Source organism: Etheostoma cragini, chromosome 24 (genome assembly GCF_013103735.1).
Source record: "Etheostoma cragini isolate CJK2018 chromosome 24, CSU_Ecrag_1.0, whole genome shotgun sequence".
In the NCBI taxonomy this organism is placed as follows: domain Eukaryota; kingdom Metazoa; phylum Chordata; class Actinopteri; order Perciformes; family Percidae; genus Etheostoma; species Etheostoma cragini.
The window spans coordinates 11,743,302-11,758,893 of NC_048430.1; the positions used below are offsets into that span (position 1 = coordinate 11,743,302).

Sequence of the window (15,592 nt, forward strand, 5' to 3'; positions counted from 1 at the left end):
TTTTACAAACAAACATTTTAGCAGAAAGTTAAAAAATGTTGCGTCTACTTCACAAAAGCAGCCATTTCCCCCTGTTGCCGTGGTAAAATTGTGAAATAATTATGCGACAAACTGCAGTTTTTGCAAGTTCCCGCAATTTTATTGCATAAAATTGCATAAATATCCTGCATATTCCATCCCATTTTTTAGGAAAAAGTGCCGCATAATCAAGGACTTTTGCCCCTCAACAATCACAAATACACTTTCTGGAAGGACTGGGCATTACAAGATGGACATGTAGACTAGAAAAGACATTTAAACCTTTTCTGTCCTTTCGTCAGTCATAGCCCGTATCCGATCTCTACTTTCATTACATTTGGGTCCTTTCTTCATTTTTTTAGCATTTGAAAAGGACAAAACCGAAACGTTTGGAAACAGTACCCTCACTGAACGTTGACATGTACCCTTCTGTTATCAGCCCTCCTTTAATTAAATTCATATTGTCCTATACATGAGGTTTTTTGACAATATAGCTCAAAAATAAGTGTGAAACTAGTTGTAATACGTTTGTATAATTAGTGTCTCTCTGGGGCATCATTTTCAGTACGTGCCTGAAATGTTTTTTTCATTAAAGTTGTGAGAAAAATGCTAAGTTCAATCAACAGTTCGTTGATTGAACTTAGCATTTTTCTCTCAAAGTTATTCAGCCAACGTGTCAATTTACAAGTGTGACTTAATTTCTCACATCATCATTTTATTATGTTCCCTTTATTTTGTCCATGGAAGGCCCATAGACTGTATATTTATTTATAATTCATTAATATTAACGGTCTATGGGTAGGCCCTACTTTATGCCCTATTGATGTTTTTCCATGTGCTCCACGGCTTCCGACACCAGGTGGTGCTATTGAGTTAATGTCGAGAGTTTTGAATCAGAAGTTGTGGAAAAAATAAGATTGCAGAGAAGAGCAAAACGGTAAGAGGTCCCACTCCGCTGCCGTTTTCTCTGACCGCTGAATCATACGTAGACACTGCATTGGTGCCCTTCTACTCCGGTACCTCTGAGAGAAATACTCTACTTTTTACTCCACTACATTCATCTGACAATTTTAGTTACTAGTTACTTTACACATAAAGATTCCTGCACACAAAACACATGTAGTTTCAAAAATCTAATGTTTTATCATAAAGTAACCTAGCAACAATATATAACGGCCTACAAGTCCAGCTAAGATGATGAGACCATTAAACACACAGTACGACTTTTACTCAAATAACATTTTTAATGCAGGAATTTTACTTTAATATTCAATATTTCAATATTTTTACAGCGTGGATACTTTATAATTATTATTAACTAACATGCTAGTTAACGTTAGTAATTAAACCTAAACAGCGGATGTAAGTCTAAACTGTCTGCGAGCTTCTCCTGACAATACGGTTGACTATGCAAGAGCAAGTGGTGTGGTTTGTTAGTCTATTTTTATAAAAACGTCTGCTACGGACCCATGACCTGAGCCACAAGGTAATGGAGCCTTTTATACATTGTTATGTTTCTTAAGAAATGAACAACAGACAAATAGTCTTTAAACGCTTCAGATGTAAAGTAATTCACTGTCAAAGTGACGTCAAAACGAATAGCAGTTAATAGGATACTAACGGCGGGTGATGGCTTCGTAGCCTTAAAAATGGCGCCGTGGGAGCTACGTGAGAGAGGAGAGGCTCCGTCCCAAAATGGCGGCGGCGTAGACGCCGCTCCCACGCCGGAAGCGGTATCTACGATTGCTGAGTGAGCCATCCTACATGCAGACGATCTTCGGCTCTAACCGCTAGTGTCGCCGCTGTGTCAACATTGAGAGAGATGAACAACAACCAGCAGCGTTTAACGTTAGCTGCTAACGTTACACAACTTAACGGACGTACGTTTTCTCGCCTGCCTGAGTGAACACTTCAAATAGTGGTGTGTGTGAGTGAAGCCGAATTGCCTTATCTGTTTTGTATTGTAAAATTCGGTCAGGAAAACAGACAGTCTCAATTTACATTGACAGCAACATACAAGCTAGCAGGACTGTTTCCCGGGGCTTAGCTAATGACGTACGTGTGTTGTGTCTTCCAGCAGCGGCAGAGACTGACAACCTAATGGAGACATAAACCCTACTGATGGAAACCCAGAGGAAGAGGTGAGACTTTCTAAAGTCTTATTGAAGTGGGTTATTATTTTGCTCAATTGTTGCTTTGCTCCCCTGGCTTTCCCGGCCATGTGACACCGCCCACGGACGGAGTTAACTTTTGCTTTCACCCACAAGACATCTGTTCTTCGCATGTATTGTAATGCTACACACAGGAGGGCATTGTCTGCTTTTATCAGCCTCCCGCCCCGCTGTGTGTCTCTCATCTCCCCCTTCATCACACCTTAAAGGTCCCAAGTCATGCTCATTTTTAGGTTCATATGCTTCCATTTGTGATTTTGACTAGATCATCTTTACATGCTTTAATGTAAAAAACCAACAAAAATATCTAAATTTTTTAAGAACATATGCAAGAAATTGTCACAGGTTGGATCTGAACCCTGGACCTCTAAGTCGATGCATAAACCTCTAAGTACATGTGTGCCTGCTCTACCCACTGAGCCAAGTATTGTTTTCCAGAGGCCAGAACTGTACCTTTTGACTAATTTGAGGGTACTATTTGACAGACAAGGGTACACAATTGTCTTTTAAGAGGGCACAGCTCCTGCCACAACCCTTGTGCCCTTTTTCAATGGCACTGCCCATCTGGGTGACGCCCTCTTGTGTTATTTAACCCCCCCAACAAACCACAAGTAGGCTTTATGTTTCATAATTACTGTTTTCCGTCAGACTGTTTTAAGTCAAGTTACTTTATTTGTCTCCCAGCGGGGCAGTTTGTTGTGCAGCAAGTAACATAATACAAATCATACTCACGGTACAGGAATTTCCTGACTTATAGATCTCAATGTTTTCCGCACTTGAAGGCAGCTTCATTTCACAGGAGAGAGAGGGAGAGAATGTTGCAGGAAACATTCAGTTATTACACCAACTGCCTGGCCTTATTAAACCCTCATAGCGTGTTAAACCTTCTTGTGGCAGCGGTGGAGGCAGTGATGTTTCCTGTTTCCTGTACGGGACTCTCACACCGCCTCGAAACACAGCTCAAAACACGACAAGTCTGATCGCCAGTTACATGATTGGCCAACGCAGCGGGACGCCTGGTTGCGTTTATCCAAAAGTCTTGACTGTGTGTGGCAAACACACCGGCAGCTAAGATGGATATAGTTATCGCCTGTTCACATTGGCCCAATATATGAGGATTGAGATATATCGCCAGTCACAATCATCAGATATTGGGCCGATGTCAACAGGCGGTAATTATATCCGTTGTAACAAAATCTATAATATTCCAGCCCTACTCATTATGTTTGTGAATGATCCATCTCTCAGCTCTGGGGATGACCATGGTGGAGAGCGAGGCCTGCTCCACACCTGGAAGGGCTACTCCTGCAGTGTCACCCCAGAAAGGCTGTTCCTCCCCGGGCCGGTCCTCCAGGTCGCCCTGGGCACACGGCATGGAGTTCTGCTGGTGGAAGGTAACAGTCTTGTGTGTTACATGTGTAGTATATTATTGTGTCATTAGTATGCCTTAACAGGATTCTTTCCCGAATCAGGATGGAAAATGTCTATAAGGCGAAAAATAGAGTGAATGTAAAAAATAATAATGTTAAAATTCAACCGGAAATTAATTCAAGTTGTTCTTCTGCTTTTCCAGCTCTTGTTGGGTCAATTTCCATTAAACACTGTCAGTGAGGATTTGAAGTGCTGCATTTGTATCATTTTGGTGCAGGGGATTTACCTATTGGGGGTGGCTAAAACCTTTTTCGGGGGCACCAAAACCTCATATGCAGGAAAAAATCCTGCTTTATTCCAAATAGACTGCAGAGAGATGACAGGAAAGGAGGTAGAGAACTGGGGATGGTCAGTGTCTTAACCCTTTAAAGAGTCTGTTACTGTTGAGTGGGGAGGAAACATAATCAGTACATAGTCAGCTGGACATTTTTGACATTTATTTAGCAAAAATATATGTTGTCGCTTCCATTTCAGGCGGACAGGTGTATAGTTTTGGGGAGTTGCCATGGAAGCAGAGTCAAGCGACCGAGCCGGCCAAGCCCACCCTGGAGGGTGTGCTCAGCGGCCAGCGCGTGGTTGCCGTCGCGGCTGGAAGCTTCCACAGCGGGGCGGTGACTGAGGACGGCGGCGTCCACATGTGGGGCGACAACAGCTCGGGGCAGTGCGGTCTGTCGGGCCTCAGCGCCGTCCCCAACCCGACTCCGGTCGCCCTGTTGGACTCTGACACTGCCAGCCCCCCGACGGCTCCGGTGATGGAGCTGGCCTGCGGGGAGCAGCACACCCTTGCGCTATCGGCCCAGCGGGAGGTGTGGGCGTGGGGCAGCGGGTGCCAGCTGGGCCTCAGCGTCGCCACTTTCCCCGTCTGGAAACCCCAGAAGGTCGAGCACTTGGCGGGCAGGTATGTGCTCCAGGTGGCCTGCGGGGCGTCCCACAGCCTGGCGCTGGTGCGCTGCCTGAGCCCGCAGGACGTCCACCGTCCCCTGGTGGACAAATGCAGACAGTGTAACCAGCTGCTGTTCACCATGACGGACAAAGAGGACCACGTCATCATCTCTGACGGCCACTACTGCCCGCTCGCCGCGGAGCCGGCCGAGGACGGGCACGGACTGGAAGCGCCCGCTTCGTTGTCGCAAGTCCTCAAAACATCCCCGTCCGAGCCGGCACTCTCCTTCCACGCCGCCGCTTCAAACCCCCCGGCGCCCGCGGGAGGCGCCGACCCCACTCAGGACTCAGAGAACGAGGCGTCGGCTGGGTCAGCCGCATCCAGTGGAGCGCCACCGGCGTCGGACTCGGGCCCCTTGGCTCAGCACAGTGGCGGAGTTCTTTTCGGGGTCAAGGGGTCACCCTATCCAGACGAGCAGGCCGTCAAAGACTATCTGAAGAGACTGTCGGAGAACACGCAGGCGGATCAAACAGCGAAGGCGACTCTGCTGGTGAGTTGGACTGTATCACAGTTACAAGGTTGATAGAGAGTGAGATTAGTGATGCGGTATTTCACTCTGTTAGTTATTACTAGGGGTGTGAACGTTTTATGGTCTCTCGATATGAAGTCAGATATATACAAACTCACTCTTTTCATCGTATCTGCTCTTAAAAAAGACACTTCCTGAATGTAATGGCGTCTGAACACAGCAGGCAACAGACAAAAGGCAACAACAACAAAAAAGTAGCAGTACCCGAATAATCAAAACGCAACATCAGAAAGAAAGAACAGTTATTTATTTACAATACATTATTTATTCACAAAGAAAATTGGTGTACTTAAAAGGTTGGATCGTCCTAATTTTTTTAGTTAAGCCATTAAGATCAGTTTCCAAAAGATGTTTTTTATTCCTCTTTTTAATCAACTTCGTCATGGGTGTTTAAACTTTTTCAAGCCACTGTACAGAATAATTGTTCCTGGATATACTGGGCGTCAGATCTAGTAGTACCCAGACTCTAATTTTACGTTTTAATTTTTAGGGCATCACACACTTTGCAACCACAACAGCACAGGACAGAAAACACCCACTCACACACACAATTCGTCGTAAAGTACGGTGTTTGGGACAAAGAATTTCCCCTTTGGGGACAATAAAGTTTAAAGTGGGTTCATGCGCGACTCTGCTTTATTTGCCTTCCTCCAGACGTCCGAAGGAAGGCTGACCACCGGCTCCACGCTCAACAGCTTAGTGGCGTCCTGCGCCTCTGCCGTGGGCGAGCGGGTCGCCTCCACCTACGAGGCCTTGTCCCTCAAAAAGATGATGAACTTCTACCTGCCCTCAGGAGCGGCGAGGGCAGACGGGCCGGTGGCGGGGCTCACGGGCTTCACAGGCGATAACACTGCAGACCGCGTCCGCCAAGAGGACTCCACGCAGGCCAAGAAGAGCTCCAGCACGGGGGACATCCGGGAGGAGGAGGCCGAGGGTCTGCGGCGCCGCCTCTCGCTCCCAGGACTCCTCTCTCAGGGTAGATACGCTGTTCACCTCTTATCCTCCTCCTATACCCTGCTGCGTAAGTATGTCTTGTGCATGCGTGGGTTGATGTGTGTGTGCGCGTGTGTGTATGTCTTTGCTTCAGGCTTTCTCATCCAGCTGTGTGTCGCAAATTGTGACCCGGGGCTCAGTGTTTGTGTCCTTCTTTGTGCGTGTGAAAACGCACGGAGGAATGCAGATTTGACATTTAGCTTCCAACTTGACGGGGATTTTCAGTGATCAAGGAAAACACTGGACGGCATGTGAGGTTTAAGCAGATTAGCGTAGCAGAAAGAAGGTGTTGGGGGTGATTAAGAGAGAGCACAGGGACTTTCGTGCAACGGTGCACAATGGGATAGCTTCTGTGTGACCCCCAAACAGTTTTAAACAGGTATGAGAAATAGATAGATAGACAGACTTTCCCCTGTCTTTCATCATGTCTCTCTATCCTGGGGCAACGCTATGTTGGAGATTATTTTCTGTGGATTTCATCATCTGTGATTAGACTGTCCTCTCATGGGCTATATGTGAATGGCAGGTTTTAAGCCTGATGGTTCAGATTTAATGAGGAAGATAAGAGACAAATTCGCCAGGCCGCATTCCTTTGGTTCCTTTCTCCTCCCATGATTTTCCTTAGAACTAAGACGCTCATGCCAAGAAAAGGATGTATTTTTCCACGAGTCCGCTATGTAAGCAGTTATAAAGTTACTTAGCTTGTTTGAGAGCTTGTTGGGTAGTTAGTCAGCTAGCTAGCTAGCTTGCCAATTCCACCCACTGTGTTTTCATGCTTAGCCCTGGTTACAGAAAACGGGCCTAACAAAGCTGTCACTCATCTGGCGAGAGCGCTGTGCTTTTCTCCGCTGTGACAAGAGTGTGGGAAGGAAACATTAAAATAGAACAGTGGAATAAAACAGTGGAATCTCTTGAAAAGTCGTTTGGTGTACGGCTGCCGTGAGTTATCTGTTATAGCGTCACACACGCCCCCTCATTTCTAGTGTCAGCACTTATCAGCCAACCCCCCAAAAGACCTCATGAAACCATCCAGTTTTTTCTTTGACTCTCCTTTCTTTATCTCTGTCCTTTAGGGCACCAGATGGCTCCCTGCTGGGGGCCATAAAGATGTATGTGTGTGTGTGTGTGTGTGCATGCTTTGTGTTTATTTCATGCAGACTAAAGGGCGGCAATTAGCTGTTGTGCCGGTCCTTTAGTTTCCAGCCAAGGGAAAGCGAATTTATTAGCAAGAACCTTTTTTATGCAGTAGTCCCTATAAAAAATGACAAAATAAAATGGTCACTAAAATGATATGCACCCATGATCCTTTATGATCATTTATTTTTTAGACCTGTCTCTCTTCAGAAGCAGAAACAAATTAAACCCTATCCTGCAATTTGTAATAATCCATCATTGTTTGTTCTATCTGCTGTCTGCACTTCTTTTTCCAACCATTGTCTGTCTGCTGAATGGCAGCGTGTGTTTGAGACGACCTGGCTGACTGTTGGTTCTGTTTTGATAACACACATTGATTTCTTCTGCTGGACTTTGCACCGGAGATTCTTTCAGGGTTGAGATATGTTGATATGTTGACTTTGGCTCAGTGTTGCTTATTTTGAGGTTTCTTTAACATTGGTCGCCTATTTTAAGTTTTTTTTTTTCAAAGTCTTTGGCATTTCTTTTTTTACATTTGTTGCCTTTTTGCGTATTAGTCTTTTTTTAGGAAATCTCTTCAATATTTTTGTTGCTTTTCGTAAATACATGCATATGTCTCCAACGAAACAAACTAAAAACGCCTTTGTCGATACTCAATACTTCAGGGCTAATTCTGGCGGTGCTTAAAGTGTTGAATTCGGCACCCGGCCCTGTCCACTTGTAGTGACGGCTAATGTCCCTCAGCCTGGAGCCAATGGAATATCTCGCAGTAGGAAGGAATACAAGAAAGACATTTAGGACCAGTGTTGGGCTGGTTGCTCAGAAAATTAATAGGTTACACGTAAAAATGACTTTTTACTTAAAAAACAAAATGAATGGCTTACTTTACTATATTTACATTACTCTGTAACAGCACCTGAGATGCACCATAACTTACTTGCCAAATGACACCATAACGTTAAACCTCATGAATGCCCAGATCAACACAAACCTTTATTATAATGAGGACATACACAAGATGTCTCTTTTCTTTCTTTTCTGCTCTTTCATACCATAAAGCTGACAACAAAGTTGTGATAATCAGCACGACATGTGTCAGGAGGTACTGGCAGCCGTGGTTTCGTCTGCTCGGACGAGTGTTCTGGTGGTACGCAAAACATGCACAAAAATGGACGTTTGATTTGTTATTTGATGCAATCATTATTGGATGAGTAACTGTAGGGCTGACCAATGTATCTATATTATATCTACATATACGTAATATGACATGTGTTGTCTTTTCTTGGTTTTAAAGGCTGCATTACAGTAAAGTGATGTCATTTTCTGAACTCACCAGACTACTCTATTTGCATTGACCCAGTTAGTCATTGTATCCACATTATTTATGATTATCAAAAATCTCAGTGTGTAAATAGTTTGTGAAAGTGACAACCCAATAGTCAACCCTAAAATGTCGTTGCTTTGGGAAAAAAATCCTGATATTTGATTTTCTCCATGTGATTACTGAGTTATCGACTGTAATGCGTTACATTGCCGCGTTATGGACAAATGTAATCTGATTACAGTAACGCGTGTCTTTGTTACTTTGTAACGCGTGACCCACAACACTGTTTAGGACACTTTTGTTGTTGTTGTCTGTGCACCCACAGTGTCCCCGCGGCTGCTGAGGAAAGCCGGTCGTGCGAGGATGCGTGCAGTCGCCCTTACCCCGTTGGGAGGGGCGGTCCCTGGGACCCAGGAGCTGTTTCCCACCCTGCAGACGGAGGTGTGGAGTTGGGGCCAAGGCGAGCACGGACAGCTGGGACATGGAGACAGTCTGGCCAGGTTGGAGACGGTCTCTTGTTACTGCATCATACACAGAGATAGATAGATAGATAGATAGATAGATAGATAGATAGATAGATAGATATTGATCACAATAAAATGGGAAATTATAGTGTTACAGCAGCAAAATCAGTCACACAGCACAGAATATAAATGAAGTACTAGGAGGATACAATATACATACATACAATTTACATGAAATAATAGGAATAAAATATGAGAACAAATATTTGAACATAGATACATAAAAGATGGGAGTACAAAAATGTGCAACTGCTTAAATAGTATGATAAAATGGAAATAAACCAATTGGACAGGTTGCACTTAGTGCAGTATTGTTTTGTCTCAGTCTTATCTAGTACAAATATACTGTATACAAATATTTACTTAACCCTCTGAGGTCCAAACACAAGTTGTTACACTTTACACTTTTTGCTACGTAAATTCCCGAAAAATAGCGTCTTTACATTCAGATCGCAACTTAAGTCATCTTTTTCTTCTATAATGAAATGCAGTTATTTATAGTGCTCTGGAAACTATTTTGTTGTAGTAAATTTCATGATATTACTACAACCAGTTAAAATAAGTTGCGGTATGAACTTTTGTTAATTTTAGAAACATAAACATGTTGTTTAATGCCTATGAACTGCATAGGAGGAAACATGTTGTACTTGCCCTTTAGGAGAAAGCATAATCTCTTTAAAAGAAGCAGAAAAGCAATGTGTGTACGTACAAAGAGACACAAACGTGCTTGTATTGAACCGTGGTTATTTCTTCTATTAAATGTTGCAAAACGAAGATGGATGTGTTCCTGGCGGTTCTGTCTGAGGGTGTAAGATATACGCAGGTTTCTGACAGAACTGTCATGTGTTTGTTTGCAGATTACAGCCGCTGTGCATCAAGAGTCTGAACAATAAGGAGGTGGTGCGGGTGGCAGCCGGTGCTCATCATTCCCTCGCTCTGACTGCTCAGTCTCAGGTGAGTCAGCGGCTTCTTTTACCTGGCACCTTAAAGGGTAACACTTGTTTTTTTTCAACCTGGACTCTATTTTCCTATGATTATGTGTGTAAGTGACAGTTAGGAACAACAGTCTTTGAAACTAGTCCAGTATTGAGAGAGACCACTTTGACTCGCAGCATCATACCGGTCTGCAATGTCACCCTATTGGGAAAATGTGCATCGCCAGTTCTGTCCACTGAAAGTTCTGTTTTTGCCACGACAGACTCAGTGTTATTCTAGGAAAGGATCCCTACAGGGATTAAAGAGTAAAATCCTCTTTGTTTATCCAGAAACAGCTCCAAGACTGCTATCACTAAACCCACCAGACTCCATTAATAATTGATGCATTTAGCGTGGATGGAGCCAAAATATTTTCACATGTAAATCGGTAAACTATATGTTTGGTTACAACCAAAACTGAAGTGATTATTGTTGGAAAGACGACCCAAAACGGTCTTTCATAGTTTAATTTTATTTCTGTCAACTGTTTTCTGTTTCCGTTTTGAATTAAGTGTATTTTACGATGCTAAAATGCCTGTTCATTTACATGGAGTCTGGTGGGTTTAGCATACACAATTTTGCGGATGTTATGTTTAAAAAAAGGATCTTCCTCTTTAACAGAAAGGTCGACCTCCTTAGATATTCTTTCCATAATAATGTCAGACACTAAGAATATTAATCTAAGAGTGTCGGCGGCCAAACAAGCACTTTTGTTGACGTAAATTGAACACAGTTGTCCTATTAACATTGTAGCTTCTTTTGCTGACTACCGACTGCAACAATATAGTGCCTAATACTGGACCAATGTCAAAGATTGTTGTTCCCATCAGTCACTTAGAGACAAGAACATAGGAAAGCAAATTTACCGTTTAACATTAGACAAAACCTCTGCTGTTGTTGTCAACCTGTTCTTTTCTGTCCATGTGTATATTTGGCCAAATGTTTCAGGTGTTTTCATGGGGAAGTAACAGCTCTGGTCAGCTTGGACACATGGAGTCACCCAGCACTGTCCCCCGCCTCGCAAAGGTGAGGAAAACCTTTCTGCACGCATGCTCACATACATGCATACATACATACATGCATACATACAGAAGGCCTTTAAGGTTCATGTTCCTCTCTGCTTCCATTCCCAGCTGTCAGAGGGGATCCGGGTCTGGGACATAAGCGCTGGAGATAGACACACTCTCCTGCTCGCAGACGGAGATTGCATCCTTCCGATCATTTACTACAGCGGACTGCAGGTGAAAGAGGGGGCAGATGAGAGCCACGCCAAGGGAGCGGGTCAACAGGAAGAGGGGAAGGAAGAGGAGGAGCGGGTAGGGGGCTACACCCAGCAACCTGTACTGCTGCCCTTCTGCATGGACGTAAGCACAAAGTCCTATTTTGTGGATTTTCTTACTCTTTCTCTTAGTGCTTTTTTTAACTTACATTTTATTTGTTGTTTCAACATATACAGAAAACATCAACACAAAACAGTATTGTCAAAGTACATGATTGCTGGCAGGTATTATGTCAAGTCAACATCACACATTAAGCCTGGTCTTAGACATTAAGATGTATCATAATAAAGGGGTCCTACATAGCATTGCATTCATTTGTGGGTTGTCAAAGTCAATTTTAAAAGAAGTGAGGGTGTGGAGGAAAGCCCAACAACCACACGTCTTATTCCAACAAATACAGTAGATATTATTCCTTTTTGTCCACATTGTGGTGTAGAAGTCCTTTTGCAGGCGTAGTAGTAGAGTCAGCATTCTTTCTTTGCAGCTCTAATCAATATTTTCAGAAGGCATTTGTCATGTCCTGTTCTTCCTTCTCTTAGTGTGTCTTTGGTGTTCATTCAGATTTAGAGAGTTAAAATGCACATAAACATGATATAACAGTCAGGTGTAAGACACAGTTTTTTGCTGATGTAAGTTTGTACTTGCAAATAATTCAATTGCGTATCATGATACAAAGCGTTAAGTGTAACGCTGGACAGCCAATCACAGACATTATTAGAGCTTGGTAGAAGCACGCTGCGTGCTGATTGGCTCACTGACACTGATAAGAGGTTTTGAAGTTATCAATATCAAATAATCATATATAAAGGTCATCATTTTGAATCAACCAATCAGAGGTCTTCTCCCATTCCCTTTAAAAGCCAGGCGCATTGCTATTATGATGGCATACTGTGCGCACGCTGTGCACAAGCCTAGGCACATTTTACAAATTTAATGTTAAAATAACAATGAAATGCTGTGTTATTGACTTTAGTCCGGACATTTTGGATGGTCAGCTAGCAATACGCCAAGGATTCACCTGATCACACCTCCCTGTAAGACCGGGAGGCCCACGGGTGCAAAGATGGGCGCAAGTGCATTTGCTTTTTATTTTTTTGTAAAGATAATTTTTGGGTCTTTTACACCTTTTATTGTTTGACAGGACAGTTAGATGAGAAAGGGTCTTTGCGCCGTGCTGTGCCGGGTGCAAGACAGGGCCTTGTGTGTGTTTCCTTTTATTTTTGATCACGTTGTCTCCCGTTGTCTTCCAGCTTGGTTATGTGAGCAACGTGGTTGCGGGCGGCCAGCGGTGCGTGGCGCTCTCGGACAGGAACGTGATGGGCTTCATCGCCAGCCTCCACGAGCTGGCTTCAGTCGAGAGGAAGTTTTACTGCAAGCTGTGTACCATCAAGACACAGATAATACGCCCGCTGCTGGAGCTGGGTAAGTTTTACCTTCTGGGAGTCTACATTTTTTAAATTTCGTCTTTAGGGGCCGAACTGCAAAGTCCAGTTCTAGTTTAGGAAAGTCTTGTTATTAAGTCAAAATTACGGGCAGATGTTGTCTAGACAAATAAAACATTCTAAGAATTTACTAGTGATTCCTTTAATTTTTGACAGCCTTTTAAAATCCTGCAATGGCGTTACAATTCCATTGACCCAGATGGACTTAATAAAATGAATGACAGACCGCACCAGACAAAGAATGCAGATTCTCAGAGTTCTTTTCACGATCTCATCGTTGGCCAATAGCTCACTGAGATCAGCACTTGCCTTCAGACTGTATGCTGTGGGGGATCAAAGACACAGAGGTTTCTTACAAGAGCTGTAGCTCAACAAGCAGGGTTCGTACTTCATAATAACTGGTTTTATATTGAAAGCTTAAACTCCATAATCGATTTTTCAAATGTGTCCAGTAGCCAACGTCTAATACTAAACCAACTTTACCACGCTCTGCCACAGCGAGTCTGCTGTGGTGTGGCGGCCCTGCATCCCGGCAAAGACTGGAGCAACTGAGCTGTCCTTTAATTAGTTTTGATTTGAGTAAAGACAAGATGAGCATAATCCAAAATATTACAAACGGAAATGTTTGAATTCCTAACTCTAAGAAGGTTGCTGTTTTGGCGTTAGTATTGCAGTTTCCTCTAGATTTTATCTGCTAATGCTACCTACCTACCGTTACCTTGGTAACCATCTAGACCAGGGGTCTTCAACAGGGGGTCCGCGACCCCTAGGGGGTCCCCGAAGGTACTGCATGGGGGTCGCGAAAGTTTTTCTCCTCACTGTGCCTCACACATGTTTAAAATAAAAACATGAATATACAAACCTGTGTATTGAATGCACAATAACAAGGTACATTTACACATGGCATTATAGGACCAGTTTGATATAACACAATTTTATACAATATATATAATTAGGGGGTCCCCGCTCCATCTCGCCATCAGTTTGGGGGTCCTTGGCCTGGAAAACGTTGAAGAACCCTGATCTAGACGGTACCATCCATACCTAAAACCTGATTTAATAGGGTTTAACTTTTTACACACAGTTTAACTAAAAAACTCTGAGTGAACATTACTAGCTATTTTTTATATTAATATAGGCTATTTTTCAGACAGGTGCCTGTGCGCTGTCAGTCTTCTGGGATAAAATGGAGCTACAGGTTGTTGTTGTTACTGTCTCAGATTTTGATCAAACCTTGTATATATCAAGAATGTGTCCCAAAACCAATATTTCTGTTCAAAGGTTAGATAGCAAGCCAAGTCTACTTAGACAGTGATATATTTTGAAAATAAAACTTATACTTTGCTTAAATATCTGATCCTTCGGCTATTACCAAACGCAATTTTGGCTGTTCATAGCATTATATCTTTTAATGTGTAAAATATGTAAAACACTAAATAATCATTTTGACTATGTATTTCTTGTCATTTACGGTGGTGTAAGGTGCTGTAAAAAGCTTTAAAATTGACCTTGAAAGTATTTGAAAAGTGCTTGAATTTGTCCTTGGAAAAGGTGTAGGAATCCTGATTTAAAATCATAGGATTTATTGAATATTCCCAAAACAAAGATATTCGTGGATAATATAATAATATATAATATAAAACGTGGATATTCACTATTTACCCATAGCTGGGGTTATTTACCCATAACTGGGACAGTGGTTGACGGGCGTCAGGGCGTTTCCACTCACAGATGGGCCTGCGTGCCGCGTCTCTGGGGCCCACTGCTGCTCCGAGATCCTGTACAACTTAGCCTGGAACCACAAGGGACCAGTTACCATGTGTGCCGCGGGGAGGCGTGTACGAGGTCTTGGCAGTGGAGAGGCTATGTACCGGCAGAGGAGGCTTACACACTCGGCTCTTCTTTCAGCCCCTGAAAACAAAGGGCTGTCCGGTGGCAGTAGCTGGAAGCAGAGAGAGGCGAGCAGAAGTAGCATGTAGCATGTAGCACGTACTATCTACAAGCTCTACTACTCCAACACTACTGCACTGACGCATCACATGCCCTGCGAGCATACGCGCACACACACACACACACACACACACACACACAGAGAGACATATTGACAGACATTCAAGCACACAGACACAGACACATACCCTTGTGCACACAGACAGACACACACACACACACAGACAGACAGACAGACAACAGACAGACAGACCCACACACACACACACACACACACACACACAAAGACAGACAGACAGCCAGTCAGACTCACCCACACACAGACATAAAGACAGACAGACAGACAGACCCACCAACAGACAGACAGCCAGCCACAGACAGACAGTCAGACCCACACACACACAGACAGAAAGACGGAGCCAGCCACACACACACAGACAGACAGACACATACTCAGACCCAGATGCACACACATACAACCACACTCATGTACACAGACACACACATATACACACACACACACACACACACACACATACAGTCAAACACACCCACACACAAAAAGACACACAGAAAGACAGACGGACAGACAGTTACAATACCAGTACAAATGCATTTCTCTTCGTCAGCCAGGCAGAAGCTTTCTGTACCACTTCTTCTTCTTCTTCTTCTGCTTTTTCATTAATTGGCTCTGCAGATCTTCCAGCTGGGACCTCATGGAGCTCTCGGTCCTCTCCCACTCCTGCTCCTTTTCCTGCTGAGTCATCTTCAGGCTTTCTGTGGCCTGAAGGAGGGATGACTTGTCCTCCTTCCACTCGTTGAGATGACTCTCCAGCTGATGTTCAAACTTTTTCTCAAGAGCAGCCATGAGGTCCTTG

The 15,592-nt window shown here is 43.7% G+C and overlaps 1 protein-coding gene across 4 annotated transcripts in view; it reads left to right on the plus strand.

Annotated features, from left to right (window-relative positions):
• The first annotated feature begins 1,791 nt into the window (after positions 1–1,791).
• The window catches only part of als2b (alsin Rho guanine nucleotide exchange factor ALS2 b), a 36,218-nt gene continuing 22,417 nt past the window's right edge, over positions 1,792–15,592 (plus strand). For 2 of the 4 annotated variants that reach the window (XM_034864800.1, XM_034864801.1), the window contains exons 1-9: positions 1,794–2,159; positions 3,438–3,583; positions 4,095–5,053; positions 5,747–6,068; positions 8,869–9,043; positions 9,925–10,021; positions 10,991–11,068; positions 11,176–11,406; positions 12,573–12,744. In XM_034864800.1, coding sequence (XP_034720691.1) covers positions 2,140–2,159; positions 3,438–3,583; positions 4,095–5,053; positions 5,747–6,068; positions 8,869–9,043; positions 9,925–10,021; positions 10,991–11,068; positions 11,176–11,406; positions 12,573–12,744 — 2,200 coding nt within the window. In that variant the 5' untranslated portion in view covers positions 1,794–2,139. Of the gene's footprint in view, positions 2,160–3,437; positions 3,584–4,094; positions 5,054–5,746; positions 6,114–8,868; positions 9,044–9,924; positions 10,022–10,990; positions 11,069–11,175; positions 11,407–12,572; positions 12,745–15,592 lie in introns of all 4 variants that reach the window. The other 2 variants (XM_034864798.1, XM_034864799.1) reach the window with 2 other exon arrangements.